General features: G+C 41.7%; 1 protein-coding gene across 2 annotated transcripts; it reads right to left on the reverse strand.

Moving 5' to 3' along the window:
* Window positions 1–305: 305 nt before the first annotated feature.
* DCSTAMP (dendrocyte expressed seven transmembrane protein) lies at window positions 306–18,239 on the reverse strand. Of its 2 annotated transcripts, none has more exons than XM_072852055.1 (4): window positions 18,199–18,239; window positions 5,025–6,087; window positions 2,426–2,746; window positions 306–1,709 (listed from the first exon to the last, which is right to left on the reverse strand). In XM_072852055.1, the coding sequence occupies exons 2-4, from the start codon at window positions 6,048–6,050 to the stop codon at window positions 1,626–1,628; spliced, it is 1,431 nt and encodes a 476-aa protein (XP_072708156.1). In that variant the 5' UTR covers window positions 6,051–6,087; window positions 18,199–18,239; the 3' UTR covers window positions 306–1,625. The 2 variants fall into 2 exon arrangements, with proteins under 2 accessions (XP_072708156.1, XP_072708155.1); XM_072852054.1 differs by lacking the exon at window positions 18,199–18,239 and adding an exon at window positions 11,801–11,839.
* Window positions 18,240–21,384: the final 3,145 nt, after the last annotated feature.

The following is a 21,384-nucleotide window of genomic DNA, read 5'->3' on the forward strand; positions in this document are numbered from 1 at the left end:
TGCTACTGGTCCTTGACAGTAGTACCTGGGATATAAATGATGTTCTGCTACTCTCCAGGGCTGTCCCACTTTAGCAAAAGAGGACATAGCCAGGCCACTCAGAGACATTCAGCACAACCCTCAATAATGCATGGCATTAATCTAGCACCCCATTTTCTAGAGACAAATAGTTAGCACACCGGCAGTCTGAACCACCTGTGTCCATAAAGGAGTGATACTTCGTTTGGAAGACCCAAAGAAGAAAAGGCTTGGTGTTTTTCAGTGTGTCAGGTGGAAAATAACTTCTGACACTTGCTACTGGAAAGTTTTAGATAAGCCTTTATTCATTCAGATAATAGAGACATTGAGCAATGGCTGCCCTGGGACCATGTGCATATTATGGAGGAACAGAATAGAGTTTACTATTCTTATGCAACCTAAGGAATGAAGTTGGCTGTGGCTGAAAATCAAGAGTACACTGCATGTTGGGTGGATTTTTATCTCTACATTAAATCTCTAGTACCATGTCAGTCAAGTAATCCCTATGTCTTTATGCTCTTAGCATTTGTTCTTGTGTCACATGAAGGTCACATCACCAATGTTAGTTGAATAGGTGAAGCATTCAGTGTTGGCTCAGTTTTGTTTCATTGAAGTCAATGGTGGCTTTTGCAACATAATTAAGCCCATTTTTGCCACTTCTGCAAGCTCCCTCAGACTGCAAGATGTGAAACATTGTTCACCTCTGGTCATACGCCCCTTCACCTCAAAACCAGCTTGTTTCCACCCACAGCACCTGATTCCTCTGTATTCCAGCTCTTGTGAGCGTTCTCACTTCTGCGCATGCTACATTAACTCTCTCATGGTCATCAAAGATACAGGACAATCTGCACTAGCGGTACAGTCTATGGATATGTGATAGTGGGAGACTAAGACAAAGTGAGGAATTCTGGGTGGGAGACTAGGATTAGAAACTTCTGAGAGACAAATCAGAAAAAGTAAGTGGGGAAGCCAAGGTGGGAGGGAGAGTTCGGCTGGGCTAGAAGACTGACAGGGCATATAGAGCACTGGCCCTGCAGAAGAGATGGCTACAGAGGCAGGAGCAGGTGTATGAAGCTAGGGATGGGAAAGAACCAGGCTGAGCAGTTTGGGGCAGTTGACGGTCAAGCCTGATAGAAAGGTCTAGAAACATCTAAGCCCACTAGTCAGGTTCTTGGCCAGCCCAGAAGCCAATGGACAACCTCTGCTGTCTTCTATCTTCAGTGTCTGGCAAATGTGAAGAAGACAAACCTGCTGCTGCCATTATGTCCTCTGTTAGCTCAACCCAAAGAGGTTTGTGCTTGTAGCAAAAGCTCCAAGCTGTTTGATTCCTTTTACGCAGAAGAACATACCCTCCATGGCTTTCTAAAGTACCAGACAATGTAGACCCCAAGTTGAAAAACGAGTATTAATGCAACCCAGAGCTCTCTGTGGTGGAGAGCGCATATCTCCTGTGGCTTCTTTTCCACACGTTTCCAAAATACTGCTGATTAGCTATTGATCCTATTTTTAAATTTAAAAATTGAAATTCCATAGGAAAGATGGGTGCAAAACACGTCCCTGTGGAGCTAGAGCATCTCAGCCTTATCCAAAGATTCACTTGGTCTTTTTCACACCATCTTCTCATTTGCCACACTCCTTTCTTTCTTCCTCACTGCCTCTCTTGCCTTGAGTATTGGAAACCAAAAGTTGACCTGAAAAGACAGAAATATGATGCTATGATCATGGTATTACTGAGTTAGAGATCGCCTAGATGCTAACATCCTGTATAGTCAGTATTGAAGGCTATTTAAAAAACCAAACCAAAACAAATTATACGTGTCTGCAGCTATCTATCTGGCTTTGCCATAAATATATGCATGTGTGTTTGTATTTCCATTAGTGCATATATCCTTACATATACAGGGTGAATGTTTTTGCAAGCAAAAAGTTCTGTTTCCTAATGGTATTTGGAGCTGCACTCCCACTGTGTTTTAAAACAGAAATATATCACCTTCAGTTTTGCTAAACAACAACTGAACATCTTTCTCAACATTAAGAAGCTGCTCACAAATGCCTAACATTTGCTGTCTAGATTTCAGGAATACCCGTTGTGCTGGAGGTACTTTTCATACATTCATGAAAACCAAGTTTCTCTTCTGGAGAGCTCTAAGTCTGAGGAGTATTTTCTTGCCAGTCATTTGGGTGTACCCGTGTCACGTCTGATGCATGTGTGTTGAAGGACAGAATAAAACAATTATATGATCTAATCTCACCAATAGGCAACTTGTCTCTGGCCCCTGTGCAGGAGAGCACTGGGGAAAGTCTATTAGCACATAATTGAAATTAACAAGTATTTAAGTATTTCCTGGATCTGGCTACTAACCTGAGAGAAGGAGATTTTTTTTTTCCCCGAAAGCTGATGTCTTACCTTTCTAGCAAATGCGTTCTTCCCAGTTTTCTCTTGTAGCTTTGCTCTTTTCTTGAGTAATTTTGCATGCAAGTAATGTATCCGTTTCATCTCAGTGTCAGGATAAAACGAAGTTGACACGAGTATTTTAAGTTGGGTCAGGAGGCCAGAGAATAACCCAAAAATGATTAGGAAGAAGATGATGACTCCAAGCTGGATCCATGTCGTGGAGAGAGTGAGCTCTGGCTGAGGGATGCAGTCATGCTTAAACAAAGAGATCTTGAAAGGATCGGTCTTTGCAATATGCTCTCTTATACCAATGATAAAGCTGTTCTCGTTCCTCTGCACAAGAAAAGGGGAAAAAGAGAGTTGATTATAGTACTGATTCGCTCCTTTCTTAATATTTCTCCCATTGGACATTGAGATTTACAAAGGACCATAAAGCATCTAGTCCATCCAGTGTCTATATATGCTTTGCTCATAACAATATATTTATTGGCTATTTATAAATGGTTCAGATGGCATTTTCACCATTTCTCCTGGGAGACTGTCCCACAATTTAGACTGTTAAGAACTTACCTTCTCAGTGGCTCTGATAGACAAATATTTAGCTAATCTGGCTGTAACTGTTTAATATATTCCCACTCCCATGAATCTGCTCAGATCCTCTGTTGGAGGGTCCTTCCTTCAGAGTAAAACAGCAGAGGAGAGTGTGTCCGTCCCTTTGGCTGTGGCTCAGTACATGATCAGCAGTGCTTCTACACCCACCTAGGCAGGTGCTCGACCACAAGGTTACCATGCAAACAAAGACACCTCTCCTCCTCTAGTAGGTGCCTTTGCTTAGAAGAGCTGCTGTCTTGCACTGCGGGTGGATTGAAATGCTGAATGAGAGAGACTAAGTTAGACATGCTGCTGGGACCAGTATTTCATACTGGCAGACAACTTTCTGCTCTGCATGTAGGAACACTGTAGGAAGACTGAATCACCCAGCCCTCTTTTCTGACCATGTCAGGGGGATATGTAGCTCTTCCTTGTGGCTCTTCTAACCACCTTACAGAGGCCAGGCACTTCTGTTAGATGGTCATTGGAAAAATCAGGTGCCCAAAGTATGCCACCCATTTTCAGCCTGTTAGCCTTTCCTTGACATTATCCTGCTCCAATCTGTCTCAGTACATTTTATCCCTAAACTGAACCAATGTATAAGCAAGGAAAAACTGCATTAGAAACGCAGTATGAAACAGTGGCACAAGTCACAAAGAACTTTACTATTCATACCGAGGATAAACATCTCAAGAAGTCATTGAGTCTGTCCTGCTCACCCAGCCAGCTTTCCAGAGTCCCTGAGGTCAGCAGCCCTGAGGCTTGTTATGACAAATCTGTTGAGATTAGATTTTATATTTTAATGTGACTAGCCTTCCTTGGGGAACTAGAAACAATCTGGTGATGACATAATTTTCTGTTTTGGGAGAGTCAACCAGCTCTCCACAGGAGTGAACACTGCACATAAAGAGAGCAAATTCATAGTACAGGATGCATGAATCAGACAGACAGGGTCAGGCTCAGGCCCTCTGTCCCTGGATGATGGGACTAAGCTCCTTCGTTGCCCTGACTTGGGTCATACCCAAGGCAGGTCATGATAAGGGGCTGTCCTCAAGGCACGAAGGATAGAAACACAGGCAAAACCACACACAGCAGTACATAGAGAATAGCTGAGGCTACAGCAAGTTGCTTAGGGCTGTGTTCAGTTGGGTTTTTAATATCTCCAAGGATGGAGACTCCACAACCTGTCTCAGAAAGCTGTTCTAGTGTTTGATCACCTGAAGAGTAAAAAAAAAAATAAAATTCTTATGTTGAAATGGAATTTCCTTTAATTTGTGCCCATTGCCTCTTGTCCCTGCACTGGGCACCACTGAGAGGAGTCTGGCTCCTCTTTCTTACACCCACCCCCCATCAAGTATTTATTATTTATAAATACACATTCCAGCGGCGGAATCTCCAGCCTTAGAAGTATTTACAGACAAGAGACTGAGCAACCTGATCTGACTCTGAAGTTGGCCCTGTTTTGAGCAAGAGCTTGGTCTAGATGGCCTCCAGATGTCCTTTCCAACCTAATTACTCTATGGTTCCGTACACCACTGCTGCTCCTGCTAGAAGAACCTTGAGATTTCGGCAATGTGTTATTATTTTGTGTGTATGCAGCCATGCTTTTTTAAATGATAAGCTCCTCACATACTCAGCTAAAGAAAGGTAGGCACCTCTTATGTCATTGTCACAGTGGCATTTTGACTATAAAAGTGGTGCTTCACAAATGTCAGCACTGTGAGTTTCCAATTTTAAGCTTCTGGTCTTCTCCACATATATAAATGGAGGAATGAAAGTCCTTTCTATATTTACTATTCTCTAGAAATATGACGACACTTTGGAAAGTGCAGAGAACTGTCTGGTTCCATCCAACATACGTATCTGTAAAGGCAATGGCCCTTTTTGCAAGAAAAAGAATGATAATGCCATGAAAGAACTGATAGCTCATTGTCTGTACGTCTGCTCCTGCAGCTGCGGAAGATTAACGGAAATTTTTCAACACTAAGCTAAGAAATATAAAGTACTGATAAGTACTTACTTGCTGAAAGAGGCTGAGTTGAATCTCTAGATCCGGTACTTCTTGGAGATGTTTATTCACAGAAATAATTAACCAATAAAACAAATAATCTACTGCAGCAAACAGAAGCCAGATGCAAAGATGAATAATTACAGGGAGAAAAAAATACTGCATGTTTTTTCTGTCCTTCCTTGTGAGGCAGAAAGATGGGATTGTCACATAATCTTTTCTTTCTTTTCTGTTAAGTGGCAGAAGGCAGGGTCTTTGCTGTTGCTTTTGGTGCTCATCAAATGCGATGAACTGTTTAGTGATATAAGTATTCTTAAATTTGGCAGTGTGAGAGCCCACAAATTTTTTCATAAAGAGGCCAGTTCCAAAAGAAGCTAGCAAAATCCCCACTATAGGCAATACTTTCTGGCCTATATAGGGCAGTATAGTCAGCATAAAAGATATCTGGTTAGCAACTCTCCGGATTTCTTGCTTTGTGTCATTTAGCTCTTGTTTTAATGCATCATCTGAAATTGAATAAGATGGTGTGAATTCATGCCTTAGGAACACTATATGTTTCGATAGTTCAGTGGAAAGCTTGGCCACCTCGTAAATCCATTTTACCGCCTCAACATAATATTTTATCAAGGCAAATTGCTCATACTCCAAATGACAGGTTATACTGTCTGCCAGAAGCTTTAGGTTGTGAAAAATATTTTGGATGTTGCCAGCCACCACGACACCTGTGCCAGCAGTAATAAGAGCGTTCCTGCCATTTTGCAGTCCGCAAGAAAGAAGGAATAGGGCACTAAAACAGCGCAGGTGCTTGAAACAGGAGAGCGCAATAGAAAGCAAGATCCAGATGAATCCAGAAATCAATAAGGGACCCAAAGGGTGCTGTGCCAGGGAGAAGTGCATGCCAAGGAATAAGAGAAAGCTTGAGAGGAAGCCAACTGCAGAGCAAACTGCAAAAAGCTTCATCAGATACTTCCAGCCAGGCTTCCTTTCGGATATAAAAATTCCCCAGGCATTCTGGGCTATTGAGACAAATGTTTGCATTTTCTTCTGATTGTTGCTGACACTGCAATAGCTCAAACTAAAAGGAAAGGAAAACAAAAATACTGTTAGTTACAGGGTCACACTATTGACAATGATGTGCTTTTAACTGGCTGATCAATAGTACTTCACATTGCAAAAAATGCAGGTCTGACTCACATGGGGGCTGAACGGCCCTGCCGGAGACCCAAATCTTCATCCCCAATATTGCATGTATAAACATGGAAGAGATTACTCTGAAAGGCATTCTATCTTTTTTCCAAAGTATTTTTGCCCTTTTACTTTTTGTACACTTTGATTTCTCATTTGCTGTATAGACACAGCAGTTCGTATGTACATATATGCGTTTGGGTATGTATCAGGAGAGAATGAGAGGGACGCAAGCCTCCCGTAGCACCCAGTGCTTCCCTGCAGATGCTAGCTTTGCCTTACAGGGGCACCGGGAAGGGGAAGAGGGGAGCATGGAAACTTCCCATCGGTACCCCGATGCAGGGGAGCAGCCAGAGCAGCTGCCGGGGAGGGAGGAACGGGTGGAGCAGCATGTGCACGCTGATGGGGAAGGAAGCTCTCCTTTTTCAGCTGGAGGTAGGTCAGTACAGAGGGAAGAAAGTGTGTCTCAGAGGCATCATTCCTTCTTTGGGTCTCTCCTGGGGTAGCACAGCTACAAATTGGCCCATATACATTTTTAACCCTAATTGCTTGTACTTGTCACCATCTCTCCTGCCTACCAGCATGCCCGTACTGTAAATTACAGAGTAGTCCTGTGAGATTCAATTCAGTTTGATGTGAGACAGTCCAGTGCTCACATCTTTCCTTCTTCTTTTACAATATAATATTTATAGTGCAATTTGTCCAAAGATGCAAGATCAATTTATATGCATACCAGCCTTTTAACTTACTAGACCAAATGAAACAATAATTAAATAAAATAAACTGTTGCAATTTTATCCTATAATAGGGAACAGTTGTCTTCGCAAATACATCCTGAAGATATTACTTTGTCTTTTGTTTAGCTTGAACACAGCAGGTAGCCAGGAACTAAACTAGTATTTTGTACACATACTGTATTTTACTGGCATTTGACTTTATGAATTCTGCCAACATTCACTGCACCATTTTCCCCTTCCTCTCATTGTAATTAGTTATTAGTTTTGTCATTATCGGCTTTGCATGCAGCAGGAGTTGCGGGTGATTGGAGCAGGCATCCGACCCCAGCTGGGACCTCCTTGGACTGCTGTGCTCGGTATGCTGCTTTTCCTTGGCCTCACTTGGGCCTGATCCTTTCTAGTGCTGAGGGCTATCCTGAAAGATGCTGAGTGTTTTCAGTGCTTAATAGCTTCAGCAGGGATTAGCAGTGGGCAATAGCTCTCAGGGTGGGCTCAGTCCCTGGCACTCTCACTCTGCTTGGGAAGGCTGAGGAAATTGCTTCCCTCCAGGGCCTCAGTGAACTCAGCTGTAAAGGGAGTATAACAGCAATTAGCAACTCCTTCACAGGAGTGAAATCAGTTAATTAATGTCCCTGAAGTATTCAGGGAGCTGTAGGTAGAAGTTTCCATGTGTTTGGGAAAGTGGTGCAAGCAAAACAGGGAGGAGCAGTAGCACACAAGCCACTGGGCTCCAGCTTTGCCTTGAGCAGACCTATCCTTTGCTTACCTGGACAGTCTGCTTTGCCCTCTTCCTACTGAACTAGAAATTAACGAGGCATTTTTAGGAAACATAATTAAAAAGGAGATGTTCATCATCCTGGAGTCAAGCAGAACCAGCCAGCAAACCCTGCCAGCGAATCCTGAACTTCCTAGGTCAGATCCTTAAACAGTATGTGCTGCCACATCTTCTTGGTAGATCGAAGAAAAATTGCCATGTACAGTGAATAGATCTGGAGTTCTGTTCTTGATTTAAGAAGCCATAAAAATCAAGTGCTAAAAAGCTAGCATTTATGTAATATTCTGCAAAACCTTCCGTGTGGGAAAATAACACATTTTGAGTTTTCTTTTGCAGCACTGATTTCACAGCTGTTCTCAAGCATAGTTTCTGCATGGTTTTGTGTGTTTGTATGTATGGGTATAGTGTATTCCTGTTAATGTTTATAAGCATTTATAAATGGCTGCAATATGTGACTGGGAATTTGGCATGACTGCATCTAAGAATTGGAGAGAGAGAGAGTCAGGAATGAAGCCTTAGAATTAACAAAAGCTGTACTTCTGGACCAGGAGGCTGGAGACTTGCAAAATATGGACAGAATTTGAAAATAATCAGAAAGTATCCTTTACTGGGCAGATTCAATGCTGTTACGTGAGATCACTGCACTACTCAGCACATGCATGGCAGGTTTGTCCCTAACCTGCATAACCCAGAGTTTTAAGGCAGGAAAGGCATCGTAAGGAGCCACTGATTTTTGGAGCCTGTGGCACGGATGCTCAGGTGTCTCTGCGTGATCGCTGAAGATTGGGAAGGAAGCATCCCCGTCCCCTGCAGAGCCTGTCTCTGAGCTCAGCCACCACTGGGGTCAGAGTCAGGCTCACAGTGTGCATCTCTGTGGCTTGTTTGACACCTCCATTTTTCCCCATGAGACATCAGCAACAGAAGTAGATATTCAGCACAGGAGAATCATGCAAAGGATGAAAACTCTAAACCTAAAAAAATGTGAAGGCTGAAAATTCTTATATCAGCAGGCACTTAAACAGCTGTGAATGCTTGGGAAGTGAAAATAACACTCTGGCTTAGAGGTAGAACTAAATCTTTGGCTTAACTAAAGAGGCTAATTCAGTGCTTAAAGAAATAGTAAACCTTGAGAGCTTTCTGGAATTATTCCTCTTGAAAACATAAATCACAAAAGCTCTCCTGGAGCTGTTAGGTGCAGATATGAATTCTAACAGGAGGCTGACAAGAACAAAGCCTTCATTTCAATTGCAGTCTGAAGGAAAGCATTTTTTCTTCTGTCCTGTAACATGAACTAATGTGGGGGCTGCTGCCATTATTTATGTAGCATAAGGAAAGAAATATTCTTGGAAAGTAGTTTCTAGCTCTTAAGTGCCAATTTCTTTCCACCATAGTTTCTCGTGATGTATGCCACAGAGGGGAGCTGGAAACTCTTGTACTCTAGCTCTGCCTTTGAACCTGATTTTTCTGTAGTGTCCAAGGGGAACCTCTCTATGCCTTAGTTTCCCTCTCTAGGAAATACTTACTCAGATCTGGAAGTGTGATATTCATCTACCATATGGCAGGAGTAATTATGAGAACAAATTCTCAAAAGGAGCCTCTCCAGCAAGGAGTTTGGGCCATACTTCTCGTGATATACTGAAATTAATGCAATATAATGAAAAGGTGTTTTTCTAGTTTCATTTTAAAATAAAAGAGGAAAATTTTAAAGAGTTTTTAAGATCCTGCTTGTGATATTTCAGATATTGGCTACAGTTTTTATGTAAGCAGAGGATAAGTACATAGTGTCAAGAGTCCCTAGAAAATGTCTTTCCAGCTCAGCCATGAGCCCCGTGCTAGAGCTATGTCATTTTTATACAGTACATATTCATACTGTGTATGATTTCTTCCCTGCTTGCTATGGAGACTCCTTCATATTCATTGTCCAAGAAGTTGTGACCATTTTCACTACCGATTTGGTTCTGTCCTAGCCCCTTGCTCAACCCGTATGTGATGATGGCTTGCTACAGTCAGATAGAATAGAATAGAATAGAATAGAATAGAATAGAATAGAATAGAATAGAATAGAATAGAATTATTTCAGTTGGAAGGGACCTACAATGATCATCTTGTCCAACTGTGATAGATTGAAACTCCTTATATTTGCAGGAAGTATTTCTGACAGCTTGTCTACTCAGGCTACTGCTTGCTTAGAGGTGATCACCAGGCCTACATTTCTGGTATATGGACCCGCCACCCATGCAAACTCTTTGCCAATTTTTAATACAATGGAAGAAGCAGATGTCTCCTAAAAATGTATAGTGAGAAAAAGAATGGGATTTACTAAATAATTAGCTTTTTTAGAAAAGACACAGCTGATTTGGCAAAGCATGACAAACAGTGTCAGATCTTTAAGTCTACTTTCTATTTTGACACAGACCTAACTCAGACAAAGCCTGGGGACTACAGGTCCCATTGAGTTGGGACTCATTAGTACCACCCAGTTTCTGTGCCCTCACACAAAGTCTGACACAACTTTTCTCTGTGCAGCAGTGTTGTTTGAGCTGATCTCAGGAGGAGCATGGCAGTTTGGCAGACCCTGTGCCACTTGCAGTGCACAGGATCCTCATACATAAAAATAAAGTCTTAATAAGAGAGACATTAGGTTAAATGGGAAACTTATATCCCATTGATGCTAAAGCTTCGGCTACACAGTGATCTTTGCCTCATAAATCCTGTTTGGATTTTATACAGGAATTAAGGAAGAGAAAGCACACAATAAGGATATAAAATGAAATATTTCCTTTTTTGGCAGTTTCAGCAGCCTTCTCTCCTAGCCTGGATCAGTTACATTGAAATGTAAGAGAATTACTTCCCTTTTTTGGATACCGTCAAAAAATACAATGCTGAATAATGGTTTAGTAAGAGGCAAAAATACAGGAGGGAGTCCTACATTATTTCCTTTGGTCAATGCAGGGCATTCAGCAAAGAAATAAAAGCCCAATCAAAAATCCAGCAACGTTACTGTAACTATTCCCAGGGGTTTATTGAGACCCCTGTCATTTCTCATGTTCACATTATTTGCTTTTAACTGCAGGGAGAAGGAGAGTAAATGGTACTAAACACAACAAACACAGGCCTAAAATATCTAGTCAAATATGTACACATAGAAACTTGAAATACTAAACAACACAGCAAAACAAATAAAACAACAATTTATACACATGCAAAAACAAACAAACAAAAGTAACAACTGATCAAGATCTCTTTATCTGCATGTATTTAAAATACATGGCTCAGGAAAATTCTGAACACTGCAAGATATTATCAAGTCTTTAGGATGCCACAAATTGGTTAAATGTCATCTAATATCAGATGTCTATAGCATAATGTCCATATCTGAGCTATCTGTCTTTATAAGAGAAAAGAACAGTTACCCAGAGCCATACTTCAGACCTGTATTAGAAGTCCACCCTTGCCTGAGATGGATTGCATCCTATGGGAGCTTTTTCTCTATCTATCTCGACTATGAAAAGATTTGGATTACTCAGAGCTATCCGAAGTCAGGTGAGATGAACCTCTCCCTGTGTTTCTTCATTGCAAGCACAGGTTATATTTGACTGAGCTGGGCACTCAGAGCAGGACACAGAAAATGTGTGGTGGGCAGCTGTGGAAAATAGACAGCTATGGAAGGAACATGGAACAAGAAATCAAATTTTCTCACTTATACCGCTATGGACCGTGTTACGTTTGGAAGCTCTGATGCAGCAGACCCACAGACATATTCTTCCCTTAAAGCACAGGCAGGAATGGAGATGCCCAAATGTAGTTTGCCTATTGACAAAAACAACTCTACAAACCACAGAAAGTTCCAGTATGAGAGATGGAAGGCAACATGAAGACGTTACATAGTCCTTTCTCCTACACATAACATCACTATACGTAGTTTTGGGAGAGCTTAGGACTAAATTGTTTCATGAACTTTAGGAATAGACCCTTCAATGAGTAAGGTGACAACAATTAACTTAAAGCAAGTCCTTTTACATTAGAACAGCTAACTCAATCCATGATTACTATCCACAGTTCCTTGATATTAACCCTAAAGCGTTACTTACAGGCCTATAAGCACACGAAGGATCTTCACAGTGCTGTGTGTCTCTTGATTTTGGTGAGGAACTGAGATGGGCACTAGTAAAAAATTTCATATGAGTAATTTGTTTCCCATACCCTCCCTCAATGAGTCAGGCATGTTACAATTTTGAAATTATTCTGGTTTTGACAAAGATTCATGAGGAAGTAACTTATGCACAAGACCAAAATAGTATATAATTTGCAAGTGCCACTTTCCACCTTTTTTCTGGCAGAGTAATAGATATCAGCAAATGACTTCTGGGGCCAGATTTCAAAGACTTAATTTTATGTTGAATAATTCCTTAGGTCTAGAACATCTAAGTTATTTTGGTGCTTCCCATTGAAACTAGCAGCAATTCAGTGCCCAAATAACTTTGAAGCTCTAATCATTTTTACCCTACAAATGTTCCTACTGAGATATGTGTAAATATTTCTGTAGACAATCTGTCAGAATATGGCCCTTAGAATGGTACCCACCTTAAATACCCAACAAAGACACTCAAATTATGTACAACAAGTCCTTGGTTAATAAAGATAATTGATATACAGGAGGGTAGAGCTGCTATTCAGAGGAATTTTGACAGGCTGGAGAAATGGATTGACAAGAATCTCATGAAGTTCACTAGAGGAAAATGCAAAGTCCTGCCCCTGAGGAAGAATAACCCCAGGCACCAGTACAGGCTGGAGCTGACTGGCTGGGAAGCAGCTTTGCTGAAAAAGATCTGGATCTTTGTGGAAAACAAATTGAATATAAGCCAGCAATGCGCCCTCGTGGCAAAGAAGGCCAATGGCATCCTGAGCGTATTAGCAAGAGTCTTGCCCACAAGTCAGGGGAAGTAGTTCTTCCCCTCAACTCAACACTGGTGAGACCACATGTGGAGTGCTATGTCCAGCAAAGAAATCCCAGTACAACAGAGCAACGTGATCTAGTTGGACCTGCTTTGAGTGGGGAATTGAACTAGATGGCTTCCAGGAGTCTCTTCCAACCTAAATTATTTTATTCTTCACCAGATGCCTTACCAGTCAAGACTGAGATATCAAATCCATTTAAACTTGCTTCTGATCTCTACTGGCACAGTACCATGTATACGTGCCATGTTAACATTCTACATTTGCTCTAGAGAAGTTTAATGAATATTACATACCTATCAAAAGTAAAATATTCTACCTCAGTAATAAAAAAAAATCCACAACAAAATATTATTACTTTAGTAGCTTTGAGGTCCTATAGAAAGGGTGAAATCAGTCTGTCTTCCAGGAGTTTATCTGCATAGAGGACTGCAGCATAACTTAGGGATTGATACTGGCATCTTAAATAATACCCTACAGCTTTTGTAACTTGAATAAGCAGACATATGATCTCTTATTTTTGCAAGACAGTAGTTTTCCTGCAGAGAAATGAAAAGTTCATTTATTGGATGTGCAGATAGATTTGTTTCTTGCTCATGGTACTGAGAAAAAAATGGTGAGAAGTGCTAATTTGTGTTCAAACATGAAAAGAGTTGAAAATCTGGGAGTGATTTCATTATCGCAGTGATATGGGAACACAACACACAGCAGAGACTTTTAATAACTTCTGATTCATTCAGTAGCCAAATAAGATCATATTTCTTACAACTTTCTGGAAAATAAATAAGAATCTTATTTTGCTTTAGCTTTGGCACTTAAAATTTTTCTTTAAATAAAGTATTGGTTTCTGCAGACACTACAGTTTGTATGCATATTTGTGTGTATGGGAAAGAAAGACGATAACTCTGGACACCCATCCTCTCCACTTGAAATGGGTCACACAGATCCTACCAATCATTGAATTGATCCATTGAACCAGTCAGTCCTTTCATTCAGTTGTCATCAGGGCCATCTGATAAAGAGGACTACAGATATACTTTAAAGGAAATCAAAGGCTGATACACTGCTTTACAAGGACAACAGCAACAGAAGGAGTAAGAGGAGTCTTATCCACAATCTACTAAGGACCTATGATACCTTTCCAATAATATCCTCCATACACTGTCTCTTACAGCCACTTTCAGAACCAACTTGCAATTATGGTTTTACTGTTTATGTTTAAACTTCCAGAATAAAATGTATCCATTGCTTTTCTCAGAAATGTCATAGGTGGTTAGGTCCATTGCAGAGGTGCTACCTGCTACACCTAAGGAATTCTAAATTGGAGATTAACTCTCATTTAGACTCTGATTTCAAAGATCCAGGGCTCCATCAGGCTCAGTTCTGTCCTCGGTCAGTCTCTTTGTACAGTCCAGTCCAATAAGCAACTACTGAAGTGCTGGCATGAACATTATCTATTTGCCCTTGTGTGAAATATCCCTGCATGTAATTTCCCAGACAGCTGGTTTTCCAGCAGGTACTGATAGCACTGAAGTAGTAGGTCTCACTGGCTCACCGTAAGACCAGGTTTCCCCTCCACAGAGCAGCCATACCCCTGCTGTTTCAAAAGCAGCTACTGAACAAGTTCAGAAAGCTGGCAGGCAGCAAGACGAACATAACATAATGTTCATAGCATCTAAATTATGCATAATGTAAGGGTATAATTAGATACAGTGGACCATCTATAACTGGCGAAAGTCACTGTTCATTATAGGATGAACTAATGAAATGATCTTTTAGCAGAACATATCCTTCATAGTATTATATAGGGGAAAATTCTGTAAAGTGATCCAGGTAAGTGCATATTAAGTCAGACCAAGTCTCCATTGAGCCCAGCATCTCAGCCTTGATGGCAGCATGTAACAGATGTTTACAGAATCACACAATGGTGATTCTGGACCATCTGGACATGGTTGAGGCAGCCCTGCTTGAGTGGAGGGGGGTTTGGGCCAGACGACCTCCAGAGGTCCCTTCCAACTTCAACCATTCTGTGATTCTGTGATTCTGTGATTCTGTGATTCTGTGATTCTGTGACAATTGAGATCCCTTTTGGTCCATTTCTCTGGCCTCTGAGGCCACTCCAAACAGTAGCACAACCATCTGGTGTATCAGCCACTCCTAGTTTTGTATCATCTGCAAATTTGCTGCGGGTGCACTCTTTCCAGGTCATTAATGAAGAAAATGATCAGAGGGATGGAACACCTCTCCTATGAGGAAAGGCTGAGAGAGTTGGGGTTGTTCAGTCTGGAGAAGAGAAGGCTCCAGGGAGACCTTATTGCAGCCTTTCAGTACTTAAAGGGGGCTTATCAGAAAGATGGGGACAGACTTTTTAGCAGGGCCTGTTGCAATAGGACAAGGGGTAATGGTTTTAAACTAAAAGAGGGTAGATTTAGACTACATACGAGGAAGAAATTTTTTATGATGAGGGTGGTGAAACACTGGAACAAGTTGCCCAGACAGGTGGTAGATGCCCCATCCCTGGAAACATTCAAGGTCAGGTTGGACGGGGCTCTGAGCAACCTGCTCTAGTTGAAGATGTCCCTGCTTATTGCAGGGGGGTTGGAGTAGATGGCCTTTAAAGGTCCCTTCCAACCCAAACTTTTCTATGATTCTATGATTCTACATTATACAGTATTGGCCCCAGTATCAGCCCCTGGGACACACCACTAGTGAACTTTGCCCAGTTGGACTTTGTGCTGCTGATCAAACCACCCTGAGCCTGGCAGTTCAGCCAATTTTCAGTCTACCTCATTGTCCAATTATCTAACCCATACTTTGTCAGCTTGTCTATGAGGATGTTATGGGAGACACTGTTGAAAGCCTTTCTAAAGTCAAGGTAAAGAGCATCCACTGCTCTCCCCTCATCCACCAAGCCAGTCACCTCACTGTAGGCTGTCAAGTTGGGTAAGCATGTCTTCCCCTTTATAAATCCATGTTAAATACTCCCTGCAAATGGTTTCCAGGATTAGTTGCTCCATCACCTTCCCAGGGATCAAGTTGAGGCTGACCAGACTGTAGTTCCCTGGGTCTTCCTCCTTGCCCTTCTTGAAAATGGGAGTGACAGTTGCTTTTTTCCAGTCCTCAGGAACCTCTCCCAGGCACCATGACCTTTCAAAGATAATCAAGAGTGGCCTCACAGTGACATCAGCTAGCCCCCTCAGCACCCATAGGTGCCTCCCATCAGGTCCCATGGACTTACTTTGTTTAAATGTTCCCTGACCTGATCCTCCTCAAGTATTCCATGCTCCAGACTTGCCCTCTGATCTGAAAGGCTTGGGATTCCTAAAGGGTGGTCTTCCTAGTAAAGGCAGAGCTGAAGGTGACATTGAGTACTTTGGCCTTTTCCATGTCACTTGTCACCACGACCCCTACTGCACTTAGCAGTGGACCCACATTTCCCCTAGTCTTTCTTTTGCTGCTGATAGACCTGCAGAAGTCCTTTGTGCTGCTCTTTGCCTGCTCCACCTGTTTCAGCTCCAGGTGGGCTTTGGCTTTCCTGACCCCCATCAGGAAAGACAGTGTCTCTGTATTCCTCCTGGGCCCCCTGTCTCTGCTTCCACCTCCTCTGTGGTTCTTTGTCACATTTGAGTTTTGTCAGGAGCTCCTTGCTCATCCATGCTGGCCTCCTGCTGCCTTTGCTTGATTTAGCTGGGATGAACCATTCTTGAGCTTTGAGGAGGCGAATTTTGAATCTCAACCAGCTGTCCTGAACCCCTCTTCTATCCTGCACCATATCCTGTGGGATTCTTCCAAGAAGATCTCTGAAGAGACCTAAGTCTTTCTCAGCATCCACCAAGCGTTCACTGCTAATCACTTTCTTCATCTCTGCATGCCGTCTAGAGGAGGCACTATTTTCCTCACCTGGGATGCTGTCTGTCGCTAGTCAATTTTTATACAGTGAAATAAAATAGTTTATAGGCACAGGTTTTATCTCTTGGCCATGGAAATTTTGCAGCACTTCATAACCCCTTTGGGCTCAAGGAAGAAAAGAGGCTCCCACAGCACCATTACAAGCAATGGGAATGTCCAACAGGACTTTTCTTCCATGACCAGCCAGTTATGGCGCTGAAAATTCATTCATAATAACCCAAATGCTGGCCAGGTCAGCAGCTTTTAACGAAAGAACTGGACCCAAAGGGGAGGGTGGGGAGGAAGGAATTTTTGCATCCACTTGGGCTACATATGAGAAAGAAAATAGTTTGTGGTCATCTGGGTGGAATAACTTTTTCCACCCTTTATGTTTTCGAGAACAAGGAGTTGTGGACAGACTTTACCCGTAGTTACCAATTTGAATCCAGTTGTGGCAGTGACTGGCATTAGTGCTCCTAGCCTCTCCTAGAGAACCAAATAAACCTGTAAAGTACATATAGACAATGCAGAAATAAGTCCTGCAGCCTGAAAAGTGTCCTAACATTTCAATTACTTAAGGCCATAGCACCCTTGAGTGATACAGCACGCTGATAAAGATCCTCAGCTGGTCTTTCCCAACCCGTATGCTGCAACCAGGGACACCTCTCAGGTGTGCTGGTGTCACTGGGTTTTTCTGGCAGTTCCTTTAAAGCGGAATATTTTAGTGACCCACTCACAGCCCACCCTGTTGTGTCAGTACAACTGTCAAATATATTTTCTGGGACCAAGGTGGATGCCTGCTGGCTGGAGGTGGCCGAGGCCACCAGGTCACAAACTACAGCACAAGCCTCTGTTGGGGGAATGTTTTCTCTAGCTAACAGCAACTGCTGGGGCTGCCTGGTTCCTGGACTTCCCTGCTGATGTTGTCCAGTACTGGCCACTGTAAAATAGGAGGAACTGACAGTTTACTAATTTGAACAACAGTACAGTAATTGTTGTTGGTTTATTCTTCTCCTCTGTCTGCCAGTGCAGTACAGATCCCTCTGTCTGCACTAAAAAAGTGAGGATGGTTTCAGAATTAGTGCATTTCTGACCTATTTTCTCATTTTTTTTCTTAATCCCTGCAGAATGACTAGCAAAATTTGCTTGCACATAAAAAGTACTAAAAATCTCACTGCTCAAGATCCTACTGTTCTGGCAGTTCCTTAATGCATTTCAACTGATAACGATGCTGTGATTAACACAGTTTTGATAACGCCATGCTTCAACTATTGTAACATGCAAGCTGGATGCATATTTCTGGGGGTTTGTCTTTAGGATGCTGAAGCTTGCTTCCTTGTGTGACATATCTGTGAGCTGCAAGAGCAAAGCGAGTTCAGAGCTGTGAACACCATGTCATTCTGCTCTGCCTGCTTCTGCCTAAGGAAGAGCAGCTAGCAACTAATAGTCCTTCCTTACGGCTGGCTTCCAGAGAGCCAGCAAAGAAACAAAGATCAGCGTTTGTAAATATTTGTGCTCTTGTTTTTGAGTCATGGTTTTAATTACTCTCTCTGCTACAGCAGAAATTTAGATTAAAATAAGACAATTACATTTTCTTTTCTAAATATCTGAGGAAATGAAATAATGACAGGGGATCATTACTCACAGTGAGCAGAGCTCCACTGGATGAGCAGTATGTCTGGAGCCAGCGACACAACGGCTATGACTAAATGGTTCTCAGTGTGAATCAGGATTGCAGAAAGTCACTTCTGATGGGCTCCAGTGAAAAACCTGATCCAAATACTGCTGAGCTTGGGTAAAGCTTGTATCTGATGCTGGTACCTGAAGTTAATCTTTGTATGATATAAAGGTAGTGTTTGAGTCACTATGAAAACACTAACTCGATGCTTGCTATAAAGAACTATTCCTGTAAGTTGAGCTGGGGAACGTTCCTAACAGTCTCCAGGAAAGCAGTTTAGCAGGGAGTTTTCAGTTGAATAATCATCATTGATGGCCACATAAACACTCCTGACTTGGTCCCAGGAAAATGATATCTTAATACCTCTCTATGGAGTCTTGATTGAGTGCCCAACAGATATCATTAAATGACTGCCCAAGGCACAGATTTGTCACATCCTTCTTCTTTTAACGAAAGCTGGAAGTGCCTCTCTTCGCTGTTTTAAGTTACTTTACTTTGTTTATGTTTCATAACCTCTTCTGTGTTGGAGATGTCACTCCCAACAAATTATGCAGCCAGCTACAGCTGCTACCTCCAACTGCAGAGAGAATAGGCATTTCAAATGAAACATAAAATCAACATTTAAAAAAGCACTGGTAGCAGTTTCACAGTTATAATGAGGAGCTGCACCTGCCTAACTAGCTCTACTAAAAAGGAGGATGTACCCTGTGTGAGATCCTGGGTTAAGGGTTCTGTAATAACAACCTTATTTGGAAATGAATGCTTGCTGGGTCATGGCTGCCTGGTGGATTCCTGCCTTTCACTCCACAGCCTGAACTGTTTGGCAGATTCATGGACACATGCTTTTGGGCTGGAGCTTCCCCTGGTGCAGGCATGCACCTTCTTTTGGACGGACCTGAGTCCTTGGCCTGAGCATTCCCAGCCTCCTTAGAGTCACGTGCCCAACTGCTCATGTATTCCTGCTTTAACTCATTTCAAAATCATGTTGCTTAGAAAAAGTCTATTATTAAAAAACCTTAAAATAAGTGGTATCACTTTGACACTGTTAGACTAGATAGAGATTGCACAAGAGGCTATTCCAGAAAATCTGAGAGGGGAAGTAATATCAGCCGAGCCCTAATGATGGGGATGGGCTGGGGAGAGCAAGGCAAGTTCTCAGGCTGAAGATGGTGTGTAAGCTCCTGCTTAGCTGGGGGATACCTGGGGATACTCACAAAGCACATTTTCTAGAAGTGGGTTCCAGATAATTTTCACCAACTTAAAGTAAACCCCAAGCTATTCATACATTGATAACTGATTTTTCATTTCTTTTTTTTCTTTGTGTTTTCATCCTATTGTTCACTCAATACCCTATTATCTCTTTCACCAAAGCAAAAGATAGGCCAGTCATAAGAATTTACTCTTTTAAATGACTCTAGGGAAATGAAAAACAAACAGGATGCACCACAAAAAGGTTTTGCCCCACACAGTTATACTGTAATGAAATACCAAACTATTCCAATCTAATTTTTCCATAATATATGCTATTCCAGATAACGGAAGTCAGCATTGCTCCAGTGAAGGCGCCCATACAGCAAAGACTGCCGAAGTGATAAAGGAAAAAGGTTATATGGAAAAAAGAGAAAAATGTAATAACAGCATTTGTTGGACCATATCTTACCAGGAAATCTGATACATTACTAATAAATTCCTTACTGTATGCTATGAAAAGAATCAGTGAGATAAGGAAAGAAATAATGTAGCCAAGGAACAGCAACTGGATAGCAATCTTTGCTTAGAATAATGTAAGTAGAATTTATAATGGATCTATCAAAGCATCTGGCAATGTTGCTATAAAATAGGTCTGGCATTTCCATCTTTACCCCTCAGTTACTTTGAAGGAGTTTATAACTTTGCTAACTTGATTGAAACTTGCAATAAAGTATTATTTTCCAGTCTTGGATGTTTGGGTTTTGTTAGTGACTAATAAAGTTCCTTCTGACAAAAAAGAAAAAAAAAAGAAAAAGAAAAAAAAAGAATTAAAAAGTAAGGCAGCCTAAGGCTTACAAGACAATACTTGACACTGTTCTTTCCAAAGCCTCTCCTTGTGTTGTCTACTTCTGGCCAAAGACTGAATTCTCTGTCTTCTGTTTTCTGACTCTTACATGGTTCAGCTAAAGAATAGCTTCTTTAAATTAAAAGAAAGGGGGGAGGAAGTGGTTCATGCAGTAAAGTTAGTTCTTGTGCACAATGAGTATATGATACTAAAACCAGTATAGAAATAGAGCGTTTTGAGGAAGAAGAACTAGTAAAACAAAGGGGAAGGCACAGAATGAAACCCACAAAGCATTATAAAACAAACCTCAACACATACAAGTTCGCAGAGTTATGGAAATAGTTAGAATTTCATTAGACATTAATATGTAGTGTTATGGATTCCCATCTGTCCTGTAACTTTACAGGACATGCCACCTTCCCAGACAACCACAGCCTATATCAGCTACAAAAATATTATCAGTTCTCTAGCCATTAAACAATTAACAGCATAGTTCATCTCCTCAGAGGTATAAAACCAATGAAGGTTTGAGCCTGAACTACTTAGGAACTGAGAATATGCATTATCCAGCATCTCCCCCAGCTAATTAGGGCACAAAGCTGTAGTTTAATGCTTCTGCGTGGATGTGGAAAGGGGTAGTGACGCCTTTATTTTAGCAAGAAGAAGAGAGAAAAGAAAAAGACATAGATAGGACAGGAAAGGGAGTGATCACCATATGTAGGGCCCTAAAACCTAACCTTGACCCTCCCTGTGACAATCCTCCTCTGCAGCCCCCTGCAAGGAGGGGGCTCACAAACAGCACCACCATTAAAGTGATGCTCCTGTTTCTGCCTCGGCAGGGCCCTGAGCTGCAGGGCATCCAAGGGCACAGAGAGAAGACAAATATCAGCAGAGCTATCCTGGGAAGGACCCGCAATAAGAATGATGACAAAGTGAGATGGGAAAGATTCATATCAGGCCATTATAGCTTCTGTAATGGATTTTTTTTTTTCTTTTAGTTTATTTGGTTTGTCTGACTGGGGTAAATTAAATTATTCTTTATGGAAACAAGCAAAGAGAGACGGCATACATTCTACCAACTGGAAGTTGCAGTTCATGACAGTTCTTGTCTGAAGGAA

Source organism: Ciconia boyciana, chromosome 2, assembly GCF_034638445.1.
Source record: "Ciconia boyciana chromosome 2, ASM3463844v1, whole genome shotgun sequence".
Lineage (NCBI taxonomy): Eukaryota > Metazoa > Chordata > Aves > Ciconiiformes > Ciconiidae > Ciconia > Ciconia boyciana.

Bases quoted from the DNA above. Each gene is read 5' to 3' on its own strand.
- DCSTAMP (XM_072852055.1), bottom strand. From the start codon at position 6,050: ATGCAAACATTTGTCTCAATAGCCCAGAATGCCTGGGGAATTTTTATA. The intron at 2,747-5,024 runs GTAAGTACTTAT...TTTCTTGTGCAG, and splicing joins AACTCAGCCTCTTTCAGCAA to AGGAACGAGAACAGCTTTAT. The intron at 1,710-2,425 runs GTAAGACATCAG...CTGTCTTTTCAG, and splicing joins AGAACGCATTTGCTAGAAAG to GTCAACTTTTGGTTTCCAAT.